Source organism: Eriocheir sinensis, chromosome 14, assembly GCF_024679095.1.
Source record: "Eriocheir sinensis breed Jianghai 21 chromosome 14, ASM2467909v1, whole genome shotgun sequence".
In the NCBI taxonomy this organism is placed as follows: Eukaryota; Metazoa; Arthropoda; class Malacostraca; order Decapoda; family Varunidae; genus Eriocheir; species Eriocheir sinensis.
In genome coordinates this window covers 19,860,506-19,887,031 of record NC_066522.1, presented here as the reverse complement: position 1 = coordinate 19,887,031, position 26,526 = coordinate 19,860,506, and the positions used below count along the sequence as shown (strand labels likewise).

At 46.9% G+C, this 26,526-nt stretch overlaps 1 protein-coding gene across 1 annotated transcript; it reads left to right on the top strand.

The window, feature by feature from the left end:
• The first annotated feature begins 548 nt into the window (after positions 1-548).
• LOC126998606 (homeotic protein distal-less-like) lies at positions 549-24,057 on the top strand. Its single transcript, XM_050860517.1, has 3 exons — positions 549-854; positions 2,630-2,814; positions 22,498-24,057. The coding sequence occupies exons 1-3, from the start codon at positions 638-640 to the stop codon at positions 23,008-23,010; spliced, it is 915 nt and encodes a 304-aa protein (XP_050716474.1). The 5' UTR covers positions 549-637; the 3' UTR covers positions 23,011-24,057.
• The last annotated feature ends 2,469 nt before the right edge of the window (positions 24,058-26,526 follow it).

The following is a 26,526-nucleotide window of genomic DNA, read 5'->3' as shown; positions in this document are numbered from 1 at the left end:
GCGTTAAGGGCGGATTGCCACGTGTCGCCACCCGAAAAGGGAAAGATGAAAGGTTTAATAGATTACAGGTAACAATGTTTACCAAAATAAGCCACTGACATAACCATTGCACGGGAGGTGGTGTTATACAAAGGCCATTAGTAAACACATTTGCATGATTTGCGCTAAATAGGTTCCGAAGTAATGATTTTCCTGATGGGGTCAATTATAATGTTTTCTGTGAACCTCAAGTGATTCCTTTCCTATAACAATGCGGTGAAGGGAAAAGCATTATTTGTTGGTTCAGTTAAAGCCTTGCTATCGAAAGGAAGCAAGGTGTAAAGCCTCGTCAAGGGCGATCCACAGGTATCTGGCAACCACGCGGGACCCGAATGTTTGGTCTGTGTCCTGGGAGGCGGGGCTTCGAGAACCAGCCAATGAGCGCCGTGTGTGTATGTTAATTATCCAATCAGAGTTATCCTGGGCGTGTAGACGGGCCTCGCTGATTGGTTGTCGGTACATTAAAGTGCTTCATCACGCTTTGACGGGATGCCAGGAATAACACGTTCATTGTGCTCCCAGTATCTGCGTGGCGGTCGTCGCACTAGCCGCTTGTAATTGTGATAATTGTGTTGTGTGGCGCAGTGAGTGTAGCGGGATGCTGGACCAGGAGCTACTAGCCAAGGGCGCCCTGTCGGAGGGGCAGCAGCAGCCCCCGCCGCCCCATCTCACCAACCCGTACTCCCAGTTCCAGCAGTACCAGCAGAGTATGGCTGGCTACAATAACATGGGCTATGGCTTCCCTATGTACACTCAGAATGGCTACGGCTACCCTCTGGCCGGCTACCCACACGCCCCCAGCCCTCCCACAGACGGTAAGTCGCCCTAGTGTTACTGTGTCCGAAAGTGGCTGAATACACAGCCTTCCATCCCCTCTCCCTGCCTCGCCTCGTCTCGTCTATCCTTCACCTTCCTTCTATCTCTCCTGACTCGTGGTCCTTAAGGGTCCAGGCGAGACACTCCCCCTCCCTTGTAAATATAGCAAGTTGCGCTGTGTCGTGTGTTCGGGGCCAAGGGCGGCAGGGACGGTGTGCAGCGGCGGACGGAACGAATCTCGGGTCACCGCCGCTGCCGCTCCCCGCCGCCGCCGCCGCCGCGTCGTCGTCCCGCCGTGGCCTCACGGGACGGCAGGAATGGGCCGTGGTATTCCTCCATTATTACTCTCCTCGCTTCCTTTCATCCTCTGCCTTCCTGCTTCCCGTCCGCCTTGCTCCAGCCCCTCCCTGTCTGGACCACCTCCCCCCCGTCATTATAGTAACGGAATCATCATTATCATTATCCCCATTACGATAAGTGCATAATGGCCCCTCTGAACTCCAGTACTCCTCCGCCGGTGCACGTGGGAGTGTTTACATCCTACCCCCCTTTTCCTCCCTCCTTCCCTCCCTCCCCGCCGCCCCGCACAAGCATATCATTCCCGCTGCTTAAGGAGGGATGATTTAGTGTGTCTTGCAAGTGTCCACCACGACGGAGCCTCCGCCCTCGCCCAGTCTTGTTTTTCGGGCGCCACGCGCTGGGCTCCGAGGCCCCCGTCATCTTGTGGCCGCGCTCCTGTGCACCCTGTCCTCGGCACGAGTCACGGGACACTTGTGTCATTTTACCTGTACATTAATATTGCCTAGTGTTGACCGGAACAGCGTGTACGTTGCTTGTGCTGCCATGAAGATAGAATTTTGATTCTTTCACTGAGCATTTAGAAAATGGCGTGTGGCCATTGTCAATCGGGGCTCGGTGAGGCAGTTCCAAGCGGCCCTGGCTGGCCGTGACGCCCGGTGACTCGTGATGAACAAATAGTTTATTCACTTGACCATGAATACCTTTCCTCCGTAGTGATGGTGCATTTTTTTTTTTCAGTCCTAAGGAGCAGCGGTTGAACGCTTACTTGTTATAAACTGGAATGAGATTTTTTTTTCTTACTGGGAAACAGGTTTGTCGATGATGATCATCTGAGAAATTAACCAGATTCCCTTTCCCGGGGCGAGTCAGTTCAGGCCAAGAGGCTGTGGCTGGGCGGGGAGGTGCACGGACGAGGGGATCCCAGCCTCGCCCCGCCGCCACAGCCTCGTCCTGGATGCTTGTGCTGCTTCACTTGTTTCACACGGACATCCGCCCATCACAGCCCCCACAGCACGGGCTGATGAACCCTGACGAGCACTCCCGCAGCACACGGCACGTTGACGCGACGCACCAGCCTCGCCTGGCGCCTCGCTGCTCAGGCTTACCTTGCCGACACCAACCCCTACCCATTATGATATATATATATATATATATATATATATATATATATATATATATATATATATATATATATATATATATATATATCTATATATATATAAGCACACACACACATAAATTACATTACGTAGGATTTTGCAGATAGGTTTATCATTATTAAGAGTAATATTATCATAGTTATTATACCGTTTTTACAATTACTAATCGCACTGCTTCCCGTGCCTGTTAACGCATGCCGAGCCTTCGGCCAAGTGGGCCTCCGAAGGGCACGGGGTCGCCGACAGCCGCCCGCCCGGAGGAGGCAGCGGCGGGACCGAGGCGCCACGTCCTCTAACACGCAGTTCCTTTACAGTCACGGAGAAGACCGAAGGAGGCGAGGTGAGAGTGACAGCCAAAGGCAAGAAAGTGAGGAAGCCGCGCACCATCTACTCCTCCCTGCAGCTGCAGCAGCTCAACAAGATGTTCCAGAGGACCCAGTACCTCGCCCTGCCGGAGCGCGCCGAGCTGGCCGCCAAGCTGGGACTCACACAGACACAGGTGAGGCACGACACTGTAATTCCTGCATTCACTCACTCTAGACTCTTCCTGTATTCCCATATTTTTACTCTATAAACTGATGCTAAAACTGGCGCATAGTGGCCAAAGGTTTAGGTTAAAAGGTCATCAGCGAAGAAATAGGTGTGTATACATATTCCCCAACAGCCAGTTCAGGTGGTGGGATAATGTAGGCGGCGTGCCAGCATCAGCTTTTAGGCGGGTAACCACCACCTGGCGGCGCCATAATGAGTGCCGGGCCGCAGGTATCGCCGCCAACGAGGCAGCGGGAGGGCCGTAAAGCAGCTGGTAATGAAGCGTCACCATTATCGTTTCGGTGCCAGTTAAATTTTCATATACTTCTCGTTTAACGTCCATATTCTCCCTTGTGGGGTTGGACGGGCTAAGAGTCTCTCCCTTTCTTGACCATCGTATTCTCTCTCATCCTCCTCGCCCTTCTGTCATCCTCAACACACCGTCCCCAGGTCGTCTTTGGTCTTCCAGCTGATATCCTTCCTTCTACCTCTACCTCCGATGCTATTGAGTACATTTTCAAACACGTAAATTTCCATCCATGTTCACCAATATTCCGAAGTCGTATACCGAAACACCTTTACCTGCGTTTCTTGCTGCGAATCACCACCGCAGGACAGCAGTAGATGTGTCCGTGCACCCGACAAGTCCCGCTAGGATGGCACGCACTGAGTAACAGCCTCTCGGGAGCTCGTGGCAGATCAGAAATATTTATGTGAAGGGCAGAGGTGACGCGCAGGCCAGGCGGAATCATCATTTTTCATGCCCTTGACTGCCTCGTCCGACATGCTACGACACTGACACGAGGCTTTGATTCACGGACAAATTACCGGCCATTGAGAGCGAACGCGTGATCAATTTAGAGCTGTCGTGGCGTCCATTACAAGTCCAGTCCGCGAAACCATGACAAGATTCTCCAACAAATCAACAACAAAAGAGCTGATAACCGGCAAGACTCGACGCCGACATCACGTAGCTCGGCAGGTGATGAGCGACGCAATTATAGATTCGGTGAAAAAATAGTGGAAAAAGTGGAAGAGTTACCTGAGCTTTCAACATCCTAAATATTTATGTTCTGAAGAGGAGATGAGTGAGAGGCTGATAGGGATCGGTGGCCAGGTGATGTTCTTGTGAGGATCAAATTTAGGGCATGGAAGAACGAGAGAGAGAGAGAGAGAGAGAGAGAGAGAGAGAGAGAGAGAGAGAGAGAGAGAGAGATTACAATTAGAACTGTAGGAAGCATCTCTGAGCTTAAACAGAAAAAAAAAATACTTTATGCTCACATTTCAAAGGCTTATGTGAGGGTTAGGTTTACCTGATGGAAGAACAAGAGAGATTAGGACTGGAACAATATGAAACATCTCTCAGCTTAAATAAATCAACTCTATACATACACATTTCAAAGGCTTATGTGATGGTTAGGTTTTATACATGGAAGAACACGAGATGAGGAGAACACTATTATATACTGTACACATTAAATTCAATATATGGAGGAAAAGAGAGATGAGGATGGGAGGAAACCACAGCACTTCATAGCCTATATAAAATCAACACCACACATGCGTATTCCCAAGGTTTAAATTTTACAAGTGCACGCGTATTGAAAAGCTTCGTTATCGGTAGCCTCTGGGATAATGATGTAATATAAAGTAGCAGCCTGTTTATGGTGCCCAGGTGTCAAGCTTAAAAAGTTCACCATACCTGAATAGCGTCATGTTCTATATATGTGTCTGAATGCGGCTAAATCCATTTGAAGGTGTTATACTACCGTAGCCCTGAGAGAGAGAGAGAGAGAGAGAGAGAGAGAGAGAGAGAGAGAGAGAGAGAGAGAGAGAGAGAGAGAGAGAGAGAGAGAGAGAGAGAGAGAGAATCAGAACCTTTACGATCATCAAGTGCTAGGAAGTTGAGATTGTAAAATATCTGCCTTGTCTGAATAGTTTAGTTTCATATGTTTGAGGACGTCCAAAAAAGAGGCGTTATGCTAGCTGGAAAAAAATATAGGCAGCTTTTTATAGTCTTCAATGTGACGAGGCCGAGTTTACAATATGTCTGCCCTGTCTGAATAGCCTCCAGACTTATATAATTCGTGTTTAGAGATCCCAAAAAAGTGTTATGCTAGCTGAAAAAAAAAGTATGGAAATCTTAATAATTTTAAAGTGTGACAAAGTGAAAAGTGTATGAAATGTCTGCCATGTCTAAATTGCTTTGTTTTACCTCATTTGTGACTCGAGACAGCTCCCACGAAAAGGTGTAAGACTAGCTGAAAAAAAAGTATCGAAATCTTAATAATCTTCAAGTGGGACAAAGTGACAAAGCCAAGTGTATGAAATGTCTGCCATGTCTAAATTGCTTTGTTTTGTCTTATTTGTGATTAGAGACAGCTCCCACGAAAAGGTATAAAACTAGCTGAAAAAAAAAAGTATCAGAATCTTAATAATCTTCAAGTGAAAGTGTATTACAATTCTGCTGCACCTAAATTTCCCTGACTCATGTACACGTGTGACTGTCGTGTCAGGTAGTAACTAAGCAGCCTATGACGTAAGTGCGTATAATATATGCGTGTATACAGATGTGTCAGACAGGTGAGCAGAGTAGATATCAGCCTTTTTATGGCCTTCAGGTGTGAGGATATTTGTATGTGGCTAAATTCTGCCCAATACCTGAAAAGTTTATGGGCTTAGGCAAGGTTTAACCCGTAATATGAAAGCGTTATCCTGACTTTACTGTGGGGTTTGATAGGTTTCCATAGCTCACCCCCCCCCTCCCCCTCTCTCTCTCTCTCTCTCTCTCTAAGTTTCCTGCTGTATGTAACGTATTTGTTTATGAGACGAGATGTATGTGAGGGATTATCCTATTCATTCTGCGTAAGGTTGAGATTCTAATTCCATCTCCGTGTGTCCGGTTCGGTGTCTATCCTTATTTCTATCCCTACCTGATTTCTATCCCTATCGTCGCAACTTTCCTCGTAATACCTTTCTTCATCCCTCCCTCCCAGACTTCACTTATCCCTATCTACACAGACTGCAATTCCTTTTCCATCTTCTATCCCCGTCTACACACTCTGACTCCTTTCTTCATCCTTCCCTCCTAGATCTCTCCTTCCCTTATCCTTATCTAAACAGTCTGACTCCAACTCCTTTTCCTTCTGTCCTTATCCCGACTTCTCTCTGCATCCCTCCTCCTCCTCCTCCGCCCCAGCCTCGCCGCCTCTCCTCCCGCACGTCGCCTTGTAACTTATGTCGCGGCGGCCACCTGTCACCGCCTCTGATGGAGCACGTCGTTTTTGTCCGGCGGAAAGATTGCGCGGCCAACAGATCTCTTTCTCCGCGGTGACCGAGTAAATACCTGGATTTCCACGCCGCTTTGTCTCCTGTGTTAGTGACGTGTTTCGGCGGTGGAGTGAGACGTGATCCGCGGCTGTCGGGTTTTGTTGGGACTATGAAGTGTGTCTTGTGTTTGCTTTGGTGATTTGTTTGAGGTTTAAATGTAAGGTTATGGGTGGAAGGAAATGACACCTAAAAAGAAATAGTGAGTCTGACAAGTATTTGGTTACATTAATTATAGAAAGTGTTTATATACAAGACGATAAGTTATAATTGAAAAAAATGGAAGATGAATGGCAATGAGTGAGTGACGGCTTTGAGTAATAAGGAAAAGAAATACGCCTTGAAAATATATTGAGTGAAACGATTATTGAAAGAAAATTCTGCGACGCCAAGAACATTTAACTATTTTTTTACCTAGTCGCTTTAGGATCCGAGTGGTAGACGGGTTCATTTTTATTTGTGATTAGCAATTGTAAGTACGACACTCTTGCAAGACGGAACTACATGGATATATTTAAACGAAGGTCACTTGAAAAATATACAAGATGCTCATTGCTTCCCGAGGGTGTTCTGTACGTGAAACTAATTTTGTGAAGTTAAAAAAAAGAAATCTACGTGCTGGGGGGCGATTCTGTACTTTTTTTTTTCACGGCAAAGGAAACAGTTCAAGGGGAAAGAAAAAAAAGAAAATAGTAATGAAAAAAGCCAGCTGGAAAAATCGTTAGATGGACAGTAAGGCTAACGAAAAAAAAGAGCGCGTAGAACAGTGGATACCGTTAATTTTGAGACTGGAAAAAATCAAAAATATATGAAGATGTGAAGTCAGTTTTGAGACGGGCGAAAAAAATAATATATGGAGCCATCATGAAGGTCGTCACAAAGCAAGACACACCCGTTTGTTAAAAAAGATAAAAGTGAATCAAGAGTAAATGCGTCGTTTGTAAGGAGGAAAGTGGAAGCTTAACTGGCGGCGGGTGACGTCACGAGCAGGTCCGGGAATACAGTCCGTTGTTCGATGGTGGTGATAAAAAGTGAGACACGTGTATATAGCCTGCACCGGTGACCAAACACATTACAAGGAATTTTCATAGCGCATAAAGACGAGACAAAAAGAAAGTCACGAAAAGGGAGAGGAAAAAGTGTGCGATACAGAAGATGGAAGAAGGAAACAGATGAATAAGTGGAACAGCCGTAACAGAAGTGATATGATGGAGGAATACATATAAAAAGAAGGAAAGGAAATGGAAGACAAAGGAAGTAGTGGTTTGACTTTATCTAAGCTAAATTCTCCTTTACTAAGTGCCATTTTTTGCTACTCGACATCCAGTACTAAAGAAATTTCCTACATGGTATACTTAGATTGTTTTTTTTACCTTTTATATTGAGAAAAACACTACTAAGGATTTTTTTTTAGTATCGTCGTGTGCTGGGAGGAAAAGTATACATGAATTAGGGCCAGTTCGACATTCCAACAGTCGCAGTAAGCGCCCAAACCGAACTATATTCTTCACATAGATTTTCAGAGTGATTTTCTAAAATTTCATCCTTTTTATATCAACGCCAAACACCATACAAGGAGTTTTCGTGGTATTATTTCTTATTTGAGAGGAAAAGTATACATGAATTAGGGCCCTTTCGACATTCCAACACAGAGTAATAATAAGCGCCCAAACCGAGCTATATTCTCCACAAAGATTTCCCGAGTGGTTTTCTAAAATTTCATCCTTTTTTTATATTAACGCCAGAACACCATACAAGGAATTTTCGTGGTATTTTGTCGTTTGGTTGGGGAGCTTGCAAATTTGCAGCAATGGACTGTGAAACTAAACCCTTAATACGTAACTTGAGACGGGGAAATAAAAAATAAAAAAATCACTAAAAAGCTGTGAACACTAATTTTAATATATTCCTTGTAAAGTACGTCATGGATAGAATGATAAAAAAAACACAAATTCAAGAAACTCAAGGCGGGGTAAGACACAAAAATATATATATAAAAATCACAACAGCAGTGAACAAAATCCCTTCTAACCATATCTTGCGAAGTAGGATTTTGAGGTTCAGTTTTGAGTTTTAAAGTTTGATGTGAGGTTCTATCATAGTAGTGTTATGATTCACGTAAGGGTACATCACGTGTTGGGTGGAAGAAAACAAATAAATAAATAATCACTTCTTCTTAAAGACGGGCCTGTCATATGTGGCGGCCCGTAAAATAATCACTAAGAACCCTGAACAAAATCATTTCAATATATCCCTTGTAAAGTGCGCCATGGGTTGCGTGGAAAATACAAAAAAAAAAAGTAACTCACACGGCAGAGAAAGTAAAAAAAAAAAAAATCCCTAAAAGGCGGTGAGCAATACGATTTCAATCCACGTCATGTAAGGAAGCAGACCAGACATACAAAAAAAAAGGAATAAAAGAAAAGAAAGTTACAAGTAGGGCGCTGAGTCACACAAACAAGCCAGAACCATATGCTAACAACCACAAAAAAAAAAAAAAAAAAAAAAAAAAGCGGCTCTATAGTCCAGCACGGCAAGTTGGTAAGCTCTTGAACCAAACGATACTAAATAAAAATTCCTTACTAGTATTTGGTCTTGATATATAAGCTAAAAAATCTGAGAAAACCATGCAGGAAACGTTAATCTCATTAGTATTGGATGTTGAGTAGAAAAGAATGGCAATTAGGAAAGGATAATTTAGCTTAGTTTGGGCGCTATGAAAATTCCTTGTAATGTTTTTGGTACTGGTAAACAAGCGAGGAAATCTGAGGAAACCATGCAGGAAAAAAATAAATAACCTCTTCAGTAGTGGATAAGTCGAATAGAAAAGAATTACCACTATGGAGAATCTAGGTTAGTTTGGGCACTTATATACAACAACACAATACCATGAAAATCCCTTGTATAGTGTATGATCTTGATAATTATAGAAGAAGAAAACCCCATAGGAAATCTCTTTAGTAGTAGTGTCTGTCGAGTAGAAAAGAGTGACCATTAAGGAGAATGTGCATAAAGTTTGGTGTGGGCGCTTACACTGACCCCGTGGTGGACTCTGGAACTGGCCCAAAGACACCAGGAACTGAGAGTGGTCAAGAAAGCAATGGGAAAGGAGGCCGACGAGAAGTAGAAGGGGATGAGTCACCTACAGGAGCTGCTTTTCCTGGAGGTAGTTTAGCGGGCTGGAGGTGAAGGGAAAGGAGCTGGGAAGAGGGGGGAATGAAGGGAAAGGTGTGTGTGTGTGTGAGGGGGGGGGGGGGACAGAACCGCAGCTCAAGATAGATGCTGCAGACAGGGGATTGGCAAAGAAGTATAAGGCTTAGTAAAAGAAGATAAGGCAGGAAAATAGATCTTATAGTAAAAAGAGATAGAAAGAGGACGAAATCACTAATAACATACGAGAGAGATGCTGCAGACAAGGGGATGGGGCAAGGAAATAATGAGTTTGCAAAAGGAGATAAGGCAGGTAAATGTTGTTTATAGTAAAAAGAGATAGAATGAGGACGAAATCAATAATAACACACGAGAGATGCTGCAGACGAGGGGATGGGGCAAGGAAATAGTGAGTTTGTATAAGGAGATGAGACAGAATAACACTGAGCTTATAGTAAAAAAAAATTATAGAAAGTAGACGAAATCACTGATAACTTACACGAAGGATGATGCAGACGGGACAGGTGATGAAGCAGAGCAATGTTGAGGTAGTAAAAGAGAGGCAGAACAATATTGAGTTTATGGGAAAAAAAAAGGAGGGAACTACGTGTTTAGATGAATCAGTATATAATAAGTAATTTGATCATTATTATTTTCCTGTCTCATTCATGTCTGATGTTTTCTTACCTCATGCGTGTTACAAGAAAAGAAAGAATAATTAAGTATAGAGTTAACAATTATAAATGAGGAATTACATAAGAAGAGAGAGACGCTTCAGTATGAGGGAGAACAACATAAAATTGAGCTACAAATATGAGACTAAAATTAATGATGCAATAGAGGAAAGTAAAGCATTACATGTAGGTGTGTTTATATTATTTTTTTAGGCCGATTTTCTTGTGCGTGTCCGTGTCTGGAGTGGTCTTGAGAGATGTTCATGTCGCCCTTCACCAGCTGTGTGTGTGTGTGTGTGTGTGTGCAGGTGGGAGTAGAGGCTAGTTAGTTACCTGAGGCGGTACGAGAGAACTGTTGCACTCCCTCCCTCACCCCACCTAACCACCACCACCACCACCACCCGTCCCCATGCCCCCTTCCTCTCTCCTTCCTTCGCTACACACACGCCGCCGCCGCCTCTCCACTATGCCTACCACCGCCAACCACCCTGACACCATCCATCTCCCACTGCCACTTTCACCGGCCCCTCCACCACCACCCCTACCGCCATCACCACCACCACCACTGCCTCCAACACGCCACCACAGACAGCCGCTGGTGCAGACAACACAAAGCCACACACCACCCTCGAGGGAGCAGCACGATACAGACAAATCACTCATATTCTGAGGTTTTGGTGTGTGTGTGTGTGTGTTGAGGGGTGGGAGGAGGGAAAGGGGGGTTAGGGGGAGAAGCTGTAGTGTGTGTGTGTTTGTGTGTGTGTGTGTTGAGGGGTGGGATGAGGGAATGGGGTGTTGGGGGAGAAGCTGTAGTGTGTGTGTGCGTGTGTGTGTGACGTACTGGTGTGCCTTGGTGCTGACGGCTGTAGGACAAGGTTTCTTCCGTTGGATAACTTATACGTCCCCTCAAAATATATATAATCGAATAAATAAATGAATGTATAATAATAAGACTAAAGTTCATAAACACTCATGATTTCAAAGGAGTCAACTAGAGACTCACTTTACGTATTTCTGGCCAATATTCATACACGTGGAATATCACATCAGAATTACATAAAAATAAACATCTAAATCAACGTGGCAGCAGGTGTGTGTGTGTGTGTGTGGGCGCCCCGTGAGGCAGGTGTCTAGGCGCCAGGTGGTATCAATGTAAAAGAAAAAAAAGAAACTTCGAAAATACACGCCGCCAGACTTACCGCGACTTTTTTTCCCGTACGTTGTTAAAAAAAAAAATATGACCTTTAGAGGCACTGTTCTTATCAATATGGCAAGTTATATATATGGTGAGGATGGTGTGTGTGAGAGAGAGAGAGAGAGAGAGAGAGAGAGAGAGAGAGAGAGAGAGAGAGAGAGAGATTCTTCATAAACCACAGTAAATTCCATCAAAGAGAGAGAGAGAGAGAGAATCCATCAGATCGTATAAGCTACATAAGTCTATACTCTAAAACCAAAGCAACAATCAATCAATCCCTTTCAATCACAACCAATACACAACTCTTTCCAAAGCCGCCCGCAGTCATCCTTACCAACACCCACTCGAAAAGCTTGCCGTGTTTCAGTTATCTTTGACTCTCGACCCAAACACTCGTAACCATGTGATCGAAGAGGGTAGGAGTGGATGTGGAGCATTGGCGGTGGCGTGCAGTGTGTTGGACGTGAACGAGGCAGCTTTCACTTAACTAGACGGGGCAGGCCAAGGGCTGAGCTTAGAATGTGTCATGCCGAGAGAGAGAGACAGACAGACAGACAGATTCGTTCTGACTCAGCTTAGACGGAGGAGAAAGACGAGGAAGACAGAGATAGACACAAAAGCACATATTCGTTCTGACTTTTGCCCTAGACGGAGAAAAAAAAGGGAGGAGAAAGACTAGGAAGACAGTGAGAAGACAGACAAAGAGAGACAGACAGACAGACACAATTGCAAGCAGGTTCACGGCAGCCCATCACTTCATTTTTAACAGCTTAACATCAGTGGTAGGCTGTGCTCTAATCTCTTTCCAAGAAACCAGTGCATTCATTTAATAATCGTTTTTTTTAATAATCGTGCAATTACTAAACCGGGCTTAAATTCAAGAAGCGTCAGCAACAGAAGCGCTGAAGTCGTCATCAAGTTATATTTAGCATTAATTAGGCAGCATCTCGATTATGCAGTTCTAGTCTCGTAATAGAATATGTGCAGACGAGACTGACAAAAAATATCAAGGGTTTACGAACTTGCCATATAATACGTTTAAATCTGCATTCTCCTGAGAGGCAAATAAAGTGATGGAACTGAATACAAGTTTATAAGTAAATGAAGGCCTCAAAAAGCGTGGTGTAGATAAGGTTTCGGTAGTGAGGGCAGAGTAAGGCATATGGTAAGGAGTTTGAATTGAATTAGATGTGCTCAGATTCAAGATTGGTGAGTGCCCCCATACGATAGACACCCTCAAGGAAAGGTTAGATAAATTCATGGATAGGGAAGATAGGTAATGTTTTTTTTTTTTTTTTTTTTTTTAATGGAGCTGCACATTGTAGACGGAATAGCCTCTCGCAAACTCATAGTGTTGTATTAAACCGACTAACAGACACATATACGGATATAAACAATGAAAAAAAGACGGATGCATAAAAACACAAAAAAGCACGCAAAGAAAGATAAAAACAGAGAGAGAGAGAGAGAGAGAGAGAGAGAGAGAGAGAGAGAGAGAGAAATTCTAAGAAACCACTAACACGGCGCCTTCCCCACAACAAACAACATTCACCACTACACACACACACACGCACACACATGGCCGCCTCCCACCACCATTACCAGCGACCCATTGACCATTACCCCGGCCGGCCACCGTGGACTCGCATCTCTTTCCATAATTAATGACGTTTTCTTGGGCGGAGAATATAATTTGGCAACGAGGCGGGCCGTGTCGTTCAGCGAGTGATTATCTCTTCGTTAGCGCCTCCTGCAGCTCTGAGGCGATGGAGAGATGTTTGGGGGCCCGACAGCTCTTACACTCTTGCTCTCTCTCTGCGTCACGAAGAGCCCAATTATCTCTTCGTTAGCGTCTCCTGCAGCTCCGTGGCTCTGAGGCGAAGGAGAGATGTTTGGGGGCCCGACAGCTCTTACACTCTTGCTCTCTCTCTGCGTCACGAAGAGCCCAATTATCTCTTCGTTAGCGTTTCCTTTGGCTCCATGTCTCAGAGGCGATGTAAGTGGAGATAGGGAGAGATACTTGAGGGCCTTGACAGCTTATTATTCTTGCTCTCTCCTCCTGTCACGAAAAAGTGCAGCAGATCTTAAGATGACCAGCACCTCAGATCTACTAAATAAAGTTGTGTTAACATGTTATTGCTTATGAGTAATACATTAAACAGCAATTGATTACTGAAGTATCGAGGGAATGAATTAGGAAACGTCAACATCCCACGCACGTCTATATTGATGTTAACTTAAACCCCATCTACTACGTCTCTATTGGAACGGAAAATGGAATTCGCTCCCATTTTAAAAGCAAATGACAAAGTGCCTCGCCATTGTATAAGCAGCAGACGCCTCGATAACTTAAGAGTGCCTAGACATTGCGGGTTAAGCTCCTTCTCAAATCCTAAGTTCCAACCAGCCAAGCCAGCGACCACTACCATGCCTCTACGCGCTATTCATGATCCCTGGGCATAAAACAAGAAGGTGGAAGTTTTAGCCAAATATCCACCAGAGAAGCGTTCGTCCGCCTCTAACCAACTGCTCTTTAGACCCCATTCCCTTCCCTCTACACAGTCTTCGTGATGCCGGGACATAAAACAAGGAGGTGGAGTTTTTGGCAGAATTTACGCCAGAGAAGCCATTGTCCGACTCTAACCGGCTACCAACCACCACTCATTCCCTTGCCCCTGCACAGTCTTCATGATCCCGGGACATAAAACAAGGAGGTGGAAGGTTTGCCCAAATACCCGCCAAGAAAGCGTTCATCCGCCACTGACCAGCTACCAACCAACCACCTAAGACAATCTTCGTGATGCCTAGACATAACACACAGAGGTGGGAGCTTCAGATGAATAAACAAGGAGGTGGAACTTTTACCCAAATATCCTCAAAGAAAGCGTTCATTCGCCTCTAACCAGCTATCAACCAACCACCAAAGACCCATTCCCTTGCCCCTACAAAGCCTGCGTGAAGCATAGACATAAAACACAGAGGTGGGAGCTTCAAATGAATAAACAAGGTGGAAGTTTTACCAGAATGTCCGCCAAAGATGCGTTCGTCCGCCTGTAACCAGCTACCAACCACCACCTAAGACCCATGCCTTACCTCTACAGTCTACGTGACGCCTGGATATAAAACACACAAGTGGGAGCTTCAAGTGAATAAACAAGGATGAAGATTTAGCCAAATATCCGCCAGGGAAGCGTTCGTCTGCCTCTAACCAGCTACCAACCACCACCTGAGACCCATTCCCTTGCCCTTACACAGCCTTCGTGATGCCTGGACATAAAACACAGAGGTGGGAGCTTCCAATGAATAAAGTTTTACCCGAATATCCGACAAGAAAGCGTTCGTCCGCCTCTAACCAGCTACCAGCCAACCCCTAAGGCCCATTCCCTTGCCCCTACACAGTCTTCGTGATGCCTGGACATAAAACACAGAGGTGGGAGCTTCAAATGAATATCCTCCAGACAATGCCCAGCCCAGGACCTCCCCGCCGCTCCCCGCCCCAGCCGTGTCGTCCGCCTAATTATTTTTTCACTTATTTGCCCTCAGCGAAGATCTTCATTACCACGCCGACCGCCCACAGCGACGGGGCCCCAGCTACCGCCGCGACCTTCCTAATGAATTGTGAAACCCTCGGCCTCCCCAGCGCCGCCCCCGAGGGTGCTGGAGGCCCTGTGTGGTCGAGGGAGGGAAGGGAAGGAAGGGCAGGGCAGGAGGGGGTGGGATGGATGGAAGGGAGGTGTTGTGTTGTGTCTGGGGAAGGAAGGGTTGACGATGAGAGTGTTGAGGTAATAGAGAGGAAGAAGGTTTTGATGTGTTTTTTTAATGGTTATGTAAGGTCTGCAGCTTCTCTCTCTCTCTCTCTCTCTCTCTCTCTCTCTCTCTCGTAATTACCGTATAAATTTAGTATAGAGGATTATAACTGACCATAGGAATTTTTTGGGGGGGTAACTGAGAGAGAGAGAGAGATAGGAGGGAGGAGGGGGAGTAGACAGATGCACAGCCTACATATTCACAATCATCAACCCTCCAACTCCGTCTTCCTTTCCATCAAAATAGGAAACGACAAACAAAAAATCAAAGAAAGCAGACGATAGGTGAGAGACAGTGACAGAAAGGTAAAGACCCGAGGAGGCGAGAGAAAGGAAGCGAGAGGCGTAGAGGAAAGGAGAGAGAGAGAGTGAGGGAGTGAAGGAGAGGTATAGGGCAGGACAGGCATAAGGGGAGGAGCAGGGGAGGACGAGGAGGCGGCGGCGGCGGAGTCTATTAGTTACAAGTTAAGGGGCGTGCATTGTTAGTCTCGCAGCGGGGCGCCCACCGACTCGGCCTCTTGTCCACACACCTTTTACCGATCTTTGTTACACGCTTTAGTCTCCCCCCGCCTCCCTTCCTCCCTTTCTCCTCCTTCGGCCGCCTGGGAGTGATAATTAGAAGGATGATGGACGCTATTTACCGGGAGGAGGAGGTGGTGGTGGTGTTGTCTTGAGGGTGGTGGTGGTGGTGGTGGTGGTGGTTTTGTATTGATGGTTCACTGATGATGCTGGTTATTGAGGGTATTAATGGTTCTTTTCGTTTGGTTAGTCTGTCCGTCTGTCTCTCTTATCCGTGGTTAGTCTGTCTGTCTGTCTCTCTTATGTGTGGTTAGTCTGTGTCTGTCTCTTTCGTGTGGTTCGCTTAGTTTGTCTGTCTTTCGTTTGGTTAGTCTATGTCTGTCTTTTTTTGTCTGTCCCTTTGCTTACATTACTTTTACTGGTATTTCTCTTATTTATTTGCCCTTCATTCATTAATATATTCATTCATTCATTCGTATTTACTTTCATTCACTTACTCATTCCCATTCCCTTAACAATACCTAATTTAATCACGGCACAGGCGTAAGAGACGAATTCTAACCCTCCCTCCACCACCACCACCACCACCTGCTCGTACATACAATTTGCTCCTCTACGAAAATAAAAAGAGTAACTATCCAACGTGAATCAGGCGGCGCCGTAGGTGTGGACGCGGCCTGCATCACTCTCCCCTTTGTGGCCTGACGGGGCGCCAGTGGGATATTTATGGGGCCTCTTTCAACTCGGGTAATTTGGAGTCACGCTTCCACCTGCTCCCAGTGTCCACGGAGATTCGCGCCTTCACGGGAGGGAGGAGGAAGAGGTGGGGGAGGGAGGGAAGGGAGTTTGTGGGAGGAGACGGAAGGGAAGAGGGAAGGGAGGGAGGGGAGTCTGTGTGGACGAGAAGGGAGAGGGGGGGGGTTATGTGGAGGAGGCCAGGCAAGTTAGAGACTGAAATCAAGCACTTGCCTGATTGTAACTTTGCACCATTTGACCCATTTCGCCCCTTTTATTAATAGGAAAAAAGGAAGGGAGAATGAGAAGGGGAGGAAGGGACTGATGAGGGGGAAGGAGGCCAGATAAGACAGAGAAAGAAGTCAAGCAAATGTCTGATTCTAACTCAACACCATTTCAACCTTGGCTCTTCTTATAAACCTTCTCTCTCACTCCTCATTTGTTTTCCCTCCTGCTGAACACAATCAACAAAACGAACCCAAGAATATACACTACATGATTTCTTCCTCCGGCATTTCCAGGTATGAAGGTGTGCATAGGTGAGTGGGGGGGAGGGAGGGAGAGGGAGGGAGTGGAGTGGGGCCGAGCTATCATCACCTCTGCCGAATCCTCCACCATCCCGAGAACCTTTGGATGGTGGAGGAGGAGGAGGAGGAAGGAGCCGATTACTCATTCCGAGGGCCGAGGCGAAGGTGGTGACGGGGTGGTCTGTCCGGCGACTTGGGTGGTAGTGGGTTGGTTGTGGTGGAGGAGATCCCGGTGGTGGTGGTGAGGTGGGGGGAGTAGGGATGGGTTGCGGTGGTGGTGTGGGCGAGTGTGGGTTGCCGCGGTTTTGGTGATGGACGAAGAGGTGGTTCGTTGAGTGGTGTACAGACAGGTTGGTTGTTCTTTTTGGTGAGAGAAAAGGACCTTGTGAGTGTGTTGGATAGCCAGATTATATAAGCAAACAGATATACTAATAACCAGGTGGACAACAGGACTGATAACACAAGACACAGGTATGCAGAATCCAATCTAATTACTGTGGAAGGAATAGAAGAAAGACATAATTGCAACCCGCATCGGCAGAGCTCCCAGGTGTTGGCTAAAGAAAGACAGACGCATAGGAACCCAAGTAGTAGCGGTAATACGAAGAACCAGAGGAGATACAGGATATAAAGAACATGCAAGCTATAGCGAAGTACTTGGAAGCAATACTGAATGACGATTGTGACAGGGGAACGAAACTTAACACACATACACACATACATACCAATACCCTGAACTAATCTTTTATACTGATTTTCCATTCTTTCTTTATCATTATTATTATTGGGAAGTCCTGCTTGGAATGACAGGTAGTGGAAGTTCCTACGAAAACCAGAGGCAGGGAAAGGGGAAGAGAGGGGGTAAGGGGGGGGAGAAGAAGAGGAGGAGGAGGAGGGATGGAAGTGACCCTGTATGACACCTGTATTGTGGGACCTTCCAGGCGCACTTCAGGTAGACAAAAGGGACTGTTCTGTTACCTGTCCACGACCTTACCTGCGCCTCCCTCCTCCTCCTCTTCTTCCCTCTCCTCCTCCTTCCTTTTCCTACTTCCCTTCTCCTAAACTTCCATTCCTCTTTCTCTCTCTCTTCTTCCTTGTCCTTTTCCTACTTCCAATTTTTAGTCTCGTTTTCTTATATACTTCCAATCTTTCTTCTCCTCTTTGTTATTTTCTTATGCTTCCCACTCATACGTCTTTCGCTCTCTTTTACTTCCACTTCTCTTCCTTTTCCTCCTCTTCCTCCTTCTCTTCTCCTTCCTCCTTCTCCTCCTCCTCCTGCCCCAAGACGGTGTATAAACCTTCGAGTCTTCTTTCAACTCGCCGCCGCGGCCCAGGAGGAAAAATTATGGTCTGGTTGTTTGTCTCGAGGCTTTTTCTCCCGTCTCTCTCTCTCTCTCTCTCTCTCTCTCTCTCTCTCTCTCTCTCTGCAACCTATTCTTATTATTATTTTCTTGCTTCTTATTATTACTCTCATCGTGGCTTTTTCGTTTACCTTCATGTCTGTCTGTCTGTAGGTGTGAGAACAGGTCACCCTCACAGCACATAGAAGGGGTGAGGAGGAGGAGGTGAAGGGGAGTAAGAAAAAGGCGGAGGAGAACGAGTAGGGGCGTGCGACAGGGGTAAGGAAAAGGAGGAGGAAGAAGAGGAAGGGAACAGACATGGAGGACAGCGGTAACAAAAAGGCGTCTGATCGTCCAACTCAGCCTCTCCTATTTACATGTTTCCAACCTAAAATCTGTCTCCTGCACCCTAATAACGAGATTCATTTATAGTTATCGTTAAAATCGTTAATTCCTGATGTCTTTTAGCAATAGGAAAGTGTCGAAAACAGGTAAATACGATGCTCTGAGGAAAACAATCTGGCAACAGTGGAGGATGGGCGAGCGACAGGGGTAAGGAGGAGGAGGAGGAAGAAAAAGTAGGAGGTGGACAGGGGTAATGTATGCGTGTAGAGAGTCGAGCCAGGCCTCATCTCCTATGCGGAACAGTAGCGCGGGAGTTTAAAAAGACTTGCAGACGCCCAAGAAATTCCCCGCCGACGGAGCAGAGAATGCCCAGGTATGCAAATGGGTCCTTGGGTCTGGCTGTGCTGCCCGCCCCCGCCACTCCCTCGCTGACCCCGGGACCAGACCAGACCAGGCCACCTCCCTCACACCCTTACCCCTCCCTCTCTACGTTTCACTGTTCTTCACTTTTATCTCCTTCCTCTCGTCTCTCTTTCGCCTCGCTTTTTCACTCTTCATTATCGTTTGTTCAAAAGAGGATTAAGTTAAATATCAAATCGAGGAAGTGAAGGAAGAGGAGGAGGAGGAAGGCGTGAGGCATGTGGGTGGAAGAGATGTGGACAGGACGGGACTGTGTGTGTGTGTGTGTGTCGTCATCATTACCAACACCCATTCTCCTCCCACCCTGCCCTTTCCCCCGCCCTCCCCACTCCCCACGGCGCCTCCCATCCCCAGGTGTTGAGTTTTAGGGCGCGGCGGCGGGGTCCCTGGGGTGTGTAGGGGGCGGGGCTCATGGGGAGGGGGGAGGAGACAGTCGCTCGTCGTTGGCAAGACTGAGAGGTTCCTGCAAGGGGCGGATCCTACGGACTTGCTGAGGGATAAATGACCACAGAAACAAAGGGCGAAGGATACGTTCTCTCTCTCTCTCTCTCTCTCTCTCTCTCTCTCTCTCTCTCTCTCTCTCTCTCTCTCTCTCTCTCTCTCTCTCTGTGCATTCCTTCCATTTCATTTCGTCCTTGGAATCCCACCTGGTCCACCTGTCTGCTCCTGCTATTTCCTTTTTCCATGTTTTTCCTCTTTATATTGCGTTTTAACATCCTCTATTTCCTCTCTTATTCTGTGTTATATTCGTGTCTTTCTTTCGTCATGGTTTGGTTTCAAGTATTACACATTTTTTCCGAGTTGTGGTATGATATGTAAGGTGCTATTTCCTTTTATCATGTTTTTCGCTTTTTTTTATATGTATTGCGTTTCAGCATTCTCTATTTCCTTTCTTATTGTTATTTTGTATCGTGGTTTGGTTTAACGTATTACACTTTTTTCATTTTTCCGATGTTTTTTTTTCTTTTGCTTTCTTCTCTGTCTAACTTACACACGCCTTCTATTTTCTTCTTCCTCCATTTCCTCCTTTACTACATTTTGGTTCAGTGGTATTTGTTTTTGCTTCCTTCTCATTGTTGCTTCTATACCTCTCCTTCCTCGTCCATTCCTTCCTTCATTTCCTCTTCTTTGTTACTTCTCTATACGTCTCCTTCGTCCATTCCTTCCTTTACTTCATTTTGGTTCAGTACTGTTTTTTGCTTCCTTTTCTTTGTTACTTCTTTATCTCTGTTTCTTCTTCCTCGTCCATTCCTTCCTTCCTTTGTTTTTTGCTTCTCTCTCTTTGTTATGTCCATTCCTCATTCTACTCGTCCATTTCTTCCTTCATCCTTCCTCCCGTGCGTCATACATTGGTTCAGTTGCTTAGAGGTTCATATTACACCTTGATTTTATTTCTCTTCCTACGTTTCCTCTCCTCACCTGTCCGTCACATCCATGGTCACATCTCACCCTGTTTACAGTCTCCAGGCATCTCTCCCTATACCTCTCCGTCCTTTCCCTTCCCTCCCTTCACCCAGCCACAGAGGACGAGGGAGAGGGAGGACGCGATGTTTACACCTGCCTCCACCTTTGTCACTTTCCGATACACAGGTCAGATAAGAATCGGGGAGGCGCGTGAATCCCTTATGCGTTCCTATCAGCTGTCGTCGGCTCTTTCTTCTGGTAAATGATCGATCGACTTGTGCCTTGCCCCGCTGCTCTCCATTAGATAAAGGTGGACATGGGTAGGACTTGAGCTCGTAATCTTAAGTATCGGCACCTCAGTTCGCGTATTTGAGAAGCCTCCCGTATATTAGAAGTTGGTGGGCTTCTTTCATGGACTGTTTTGTAATCCCAGTGAAGGTTTTACATGGCTTACGCAACTTAATTAAACGGGAAAGTCACCCCCATTAAAAGCCGGTTAATCTTCTTCTCTGTGGCCTTGGAAAACAGTCGTATATTGGGAGACCGATACGTTTAATAATAGGGTTGAATTTATTTGTATACTTGGGATGGAGAAGGCAAGGTTGGGTATGGGTGGGTGTGATCACTTTTGCCTGCCCTATATCAGTTACCGTGTCTACTCTTTCATCGTTGTTCATTTCAAACCATCGACTTCTCCCTGTCTTGTATAGTGGGACCTGAAATCGTTTATACTTGGGGGGAGAGGGCAAGATGGGTGTGATTGATTGTGATTGCTTTTCCCTTCCTTTTAACAGTTATCGTGTCGTCTGGTCAATCGTTGTTCATCTCAAACCATCGACTTATCCTTCCTTTCCTTTGTCGCTGTCTTAAGATAAAGTGGGATACGCGTGGTAGAGAGGACATGCGGTTGTGATCTATTATTATGCCTGTCTATCATTTGTCAGTCCTTTCTTCTTCCTTAAAAGGTCGAATTATGACTTATTTTCTTTATTCTTTTAAGCAGATCTGTTTTGAATTTAACTGTATGCTTGAATGAAAGAAAGGTGTGTGTGTGTGTGTGAATCCCTATCCCTATCTATCTATATCCATCACAAAAGCACCTCTTATACCTTGTCCCTTCCCTTCTCCCCTTCACTTCCCTACCTCATCGTGTCTCAACCAGGCCTCCCTCTCATTCACGCCCCTTCCAGCCCCTTTCCTTTCCGCGCGCCTCTCCCATCATCCCCAGGTAACCATGGAGGACGTCATCAGCGCTATCTCGCCTTGTATCTCCGCTGTATCTGGAGGCTATCGGCTCGGCACCTGTCACTCGGCCCTTGTATCGCATTGTCCCATCTTGACTTAGCGCCTGGTAGCTGCCAACACGGGCCGGAGCGGTGCCGGCGACTTGTTGTTGTGTTAGTGAGGGCCTCGTGTGTGTGTGTGTGTGTGTGTGTGTTTATACTCTCAGTTCTCCGATTTCCGCCTACCCTACATAGCGGCTTCTTTGCACTGTTTACCTTCACCTGAGTGGTTATGGTGATATGAACACCTGCAGCGATTAGTTGGCTTTCCACCGCTGTTGCAACTTTTTTCTAGTGACGTAGTCCTTGTGTCAGACTCAAAGTCTTAGAAATACTTTCATCTTTCAACTCCTTTATTCTCAACTTTTGATCACAACTTAAATATGATGATTTCTGTGGAAACTAAATACTTAAAAATAAACTTTTGGACACACACAGACACACACACACACACATATACATATACAAGGGCCCGTGGGAGGGTGTGTCAATTATCGGGCAGGTGAGAGGTTGGCCTGTTGAGGTGCGTCACTTGGGTTCCTCTCAGTAAACAGGTGATGACAGCCTCGCTAACTACCGAATTACGAGGGTTTATGATCGTTGGAGGGGTTGGGGAGGGGGAGGGGGGAGGGTCGCCGGCGCCACACTGTAACGTGGGAACCTTTCTGAGACTCATTAAGTATTCCTCTACCTGACTTGTGGTTCCCCAGGTAGTCGCACCCTCTTCTCCCCCCACTGCCCTTGGGGCGTCCCAGGCCGCTAATCCCTCAAGCCCGGGGCGTGTCAGAGTCCGGCTTAAATCCTCAACGTCCCAGAAGCTCTTAATCCACAATAGGGATTATTGGAAACAAGAAATGTATATATACTGGCTGAGGGTGTTGATGAGACTACAGCTGATGCTGACGTTGTATTTTTTGTTGTTGCAGGTGAAGATCTGGTTCCAGAACCGCCGCTCCAAGTACAAGAAGCTGTACAAGGCCGCCCAGAATGGCCAGCTGCCGGGAGTGGACGCCGCCGAGATCGCTGCCGACCTGGGAGCAAACCTCTCCCAGATGGTGAGCAACGGGCCGGAATCACCCAGCTCGCCCACTCCTACGGACCACGGCCACGACCAGCCGCCCCCGTCCGTGGGGGCTGACGGCGGCCCACTTTCTCCCCCGCCCGACGACCGCCCGCAGTCCCAACCGCCCACAGTGTCCAGTCACGGCGAGATGGCGTCCCCTATGATGTCTGGCCCACGCGACATGGTGGTGTCCCCACAGATCCACGCGGCCAAGGACATGATGGCGATGAACCCCGCCATGATGGGCAGCGACCAGCGGCGGGAACAGGTCATGATGCCGGCCCACCACCAGTGGGACCCCGCCCACTACATGTCATACTGGAACCACTACGGCGACATGGCCGCCCACCAGATGAACCACCAGATCATGACTTAAGCGACGCGGCAGCCACACTCCGCCCCGTACGGCCCACCACCACCGCCACCACGCAGCCTCCCGGCTTTCCGCGGCCGGGGCTCAGGCGTGCATCCTCGTGACGACTGCGGTGCTTCCACGCCGCGAAGCGCCGGCATGTTGTTACCTGGAGCGAGAGGCAGCGCCCCTGGGAGCCTTTCACCCCTCCCTCTCACCTGCGGCGCGCCCCTCCCTCCCCCACGGCCAGCCTCCGTCCGCCACGCCCTGCTGGCGGCCTCAACATTCCAGGGGGACGTGTGGGCGCCCGCCACCACGAGGCGGCGGCAGCAACATGAGCCTCCCGCCTCGCCTCGTCTCGCCACGGGACGGAGGTGATGAAGGGCCGCGCGCTCTTATGTATTATGTATGATGTATGGTTAGTGTATAAAGTACTCTTGGTCCATAAAAATAATGCATGTTGTACCTTTGTCTGTGTGCAATAAACAGCAGCTCAGTTGTGTGTGTGTGTGTGTGTGTGTGTGTGTGTGTGGTTGCAGTCGTTGTGAATGAGTTTGTTGTATGTCGGTAAGCGAGACATATGTGTGTATGCGTGTGTGTGTGTGTGTGTGTGTGTGTGCGTGAGGTCGGCTCGGCGGGCAGCGTGTGTGAGGTCGGCTCGGCGGGCAGCACCGCCCCGCCCCAGCAGTGACCCGCGGCCTCGGGGGGAGTAGTGACCTTTGGCCTCTACCTCTTGTTCCCTCGCTCCCTCCCTCCCCTTTAGGCCTACCTGTTACCCTCTTTCATCTAATCAACAATAAATATACCAATAAATACTTTGTACCTTAATTAGACTTGACGACGATGAAGGTTTAGTGATGTGAATGTTACTGTACGGCAATGATGATGATGATGACGATGATTCACCTGTTGACGGACTGAGCCTTGGCCGCCCCGTCGCCAGGCAAGGCCAGCTCTTTATATATATATTTTTACTGTTTATTTATTTTGTCTTCATCTAACCACGAAGGAAGTTTTTAATCTGTGTATATACTGTAACATATCTCTGTGTAAATAAACGCTGTATGACTAGCAAGGCTTTTTTGTGGTGACCTTACACACACACACACACACACACACACACACACACACACACACACACACACAGCAAGCATGCGCATCTGATTTATGGTGTTCTTTTTATATTCGTTCACTTTAATGGGCTCTCTATTTACTTTCCTTGCTCGGCTCACGATCATTCAACAACATGCTTTATCTCCTAATCTTTCTGTCTCCCCCGACTATTTGTTCAACATGCCACTCTCCGTAAGACACACACACACACACATGCAGAAAACGAACAAACAGAAAAAGGTGTAGATTTACCTCACACTCAAAAAAAAAAGAATCGGAGGGAGAGAGAACCAAACAGCCACCACCACCACAGCCTCAACCGCCCCCCTCTCTCTCTTTCCCTCCCGCCCTGCCCCTTCCCTGGCCCTGAGTTAGCCTCGCCTCCCCGGAACACGGCTCGAGTCCCATTGGCGTGACGTTAATCCCACAAATCTGACTCGCACCCCATCATGATAAAAACACAGCCTCCCTCAGCCATTGCCACAGCCCCGGGAACCCTCGACCCTGTGGCGGCGCGGCGGTGAGCCCAAGGTCCCGCGGCGCCTGGGGTTCCGAGGGGAGGCGAAGGGATGACCAAGGGGAGGCTGAGGGACTTTGAGCCTTCCCCCAGCCGGCACGAGGGGCGACGAGGCCATGGGAGTGATAGGTGCATATGGAGAGTGTTTTGACTGGTGGAGTCCGGGAACTGAGCGCATCCCTGCCACGCCCCCCTGTCAATGCCCCTCCCTGTCATGTGCTACCCTCTCCCTCCCTCCAGCTCTGTCCTCCCTCCTCTCCCTTCCTCCCCTCTTGGTATTTCATCCATGGACGGCCAGGGAGGGGACCAGCCAGCCAGCCAGTCACCCAGCTACAGCATCTGCAGGTATAACGGCCCTCTCCGGATATTCTCTCTCTCTCTCTCTCTCTCTCTCTCTCTCTCTCTCTCTCTCTCTCTCTCTCTCTCTCTCTCTCTCTCTCTCTCTCTCTCTCTCTCTCTCTCTCTCTCTACCCCTGAATATGGACAGAATCTCGACCCCCCCCCCCCCATAGAGAAAAGGAAATCATAGTTAAACAGTTCCCGCAGTGGTTCATCCAGCCTTCCCTTACTTTATCATCCCTTTCAAGACTCCGGTACAAAAATGAAACTAATACACCCCAGTAAAGATATCAGATGCCTGTCACTTCTCTCTACCTAACCTTAATGCTGTAAAGGAATAATCTAAATCGCTCTCAAATGGTGGGTTGAGTGTAGTGTAGATGAAAGCAACAAGACAGGACTGTAGATAAAGTAACATTTAGGTAGACTGTATAGGTTACGTTAGGTTAGGTTAGAGTAGATGTTAGGTTAGGTTAGGTGTACTCTCACAGGGCTGAAGATCAAGTAACATTTAGGTAGGCTGTATAGGTTAGGTTAGAGTAGATGTTAGGTTAGGTTAGGTGTACTGTAGTCTTCCTCATGTACGCTAATTCCTCTCGTGGTAGCAATGTAGGAGTGTGATGTTATGCTCTATAGTTTAGGGTACTGGGTGATGGTGGTGGTGTGTGTATGTGGCGGGGGAGAGGACTTCTACTGGGATGCAGAAAATAAAGGGAAAGAAAAATATTGTCTGTTTATTAATGGTTTTGATGGGAATAGTAGTGGTGGTTGAGGTAATGGTGGTGGTTGTGGTTGCGGTGGTAGTAGTAGTAGTAGTAGTAGTGGTGAACAAGTAAAATAAAAGAACAAAAAAAAGGTCTAAGAGATATAACAACACACTAACAACAACAATAACAAAAACTACAACAACGGCAACAACAATAACACAACTCACAAAAAAACAATAAAACAACAACAAAAAGCATTATACAACACTAGAAAACAGACATTAACAAAAACATTAATAAAAGCAATACAAGAAGAGCAGTAATTCAGCAGTGTAAGCAGAATATAGTGGCAGCAGAGAGGTTGTGGTGGTGGTGAAGGAGGTTGTGGTGATGGTGGTGGTGGTGGTGGTAGGGGCGATGTGTACGATGGTAATTAAGATGAATGTGTTGTCAGCGGCAGGTGGAGCGAGGAGGAAGAACATGAGGAGGAGGAGGAGGACGAGGAGTAGAGGGATGAGGACGAGGAGGACGAAGAAAGGAACACGAGGATGAGTAGGACGGTGAAAAAGAGGAGGAAGAGAACGAGAATAAGAATTAAAAAGGGAAGAGGAGGAAGAAAATGAGAACATGATGAAAAGTGAGAAAGAGGAACATCAGCAAACATCACCACCACCACTATTGATTACACACACACACACACACACACACACACACACACACACACACACACACACACACACACAAGGAGGTAGATATATGTAAGACGGTTGGAAGGAGAAAACCAAGATACATAATCAATATACCAAATGCAGCTGAAAAAAAGTCTTAACATTCAAAAAGAAAACTTCATACGTAAGCTGTCAT

Coding starts and splice junctions, on each gene's coding strand:
- LOC126998606 (XM_050860517.1), top strand. CDS start 638: ATGCTGGACCAGGAGCTACTAGCCAAGGGCGCCCTGTCGGAGGGGCAG. Junction 855..2,629: donor CCCCAGCCCTCCCACAGACG/GTAAGTCGCCCT, acceptor GTTCCTTTACAG/TCACGGAGAAGACCGAAGGA. Junction 2,815..22,497: donor TGGGACTCACACAGACACAG/GTGAGGCACGAC, acceptor TTGTTGTTGCAG/GTGAAGATCTGGTTCCAGAA.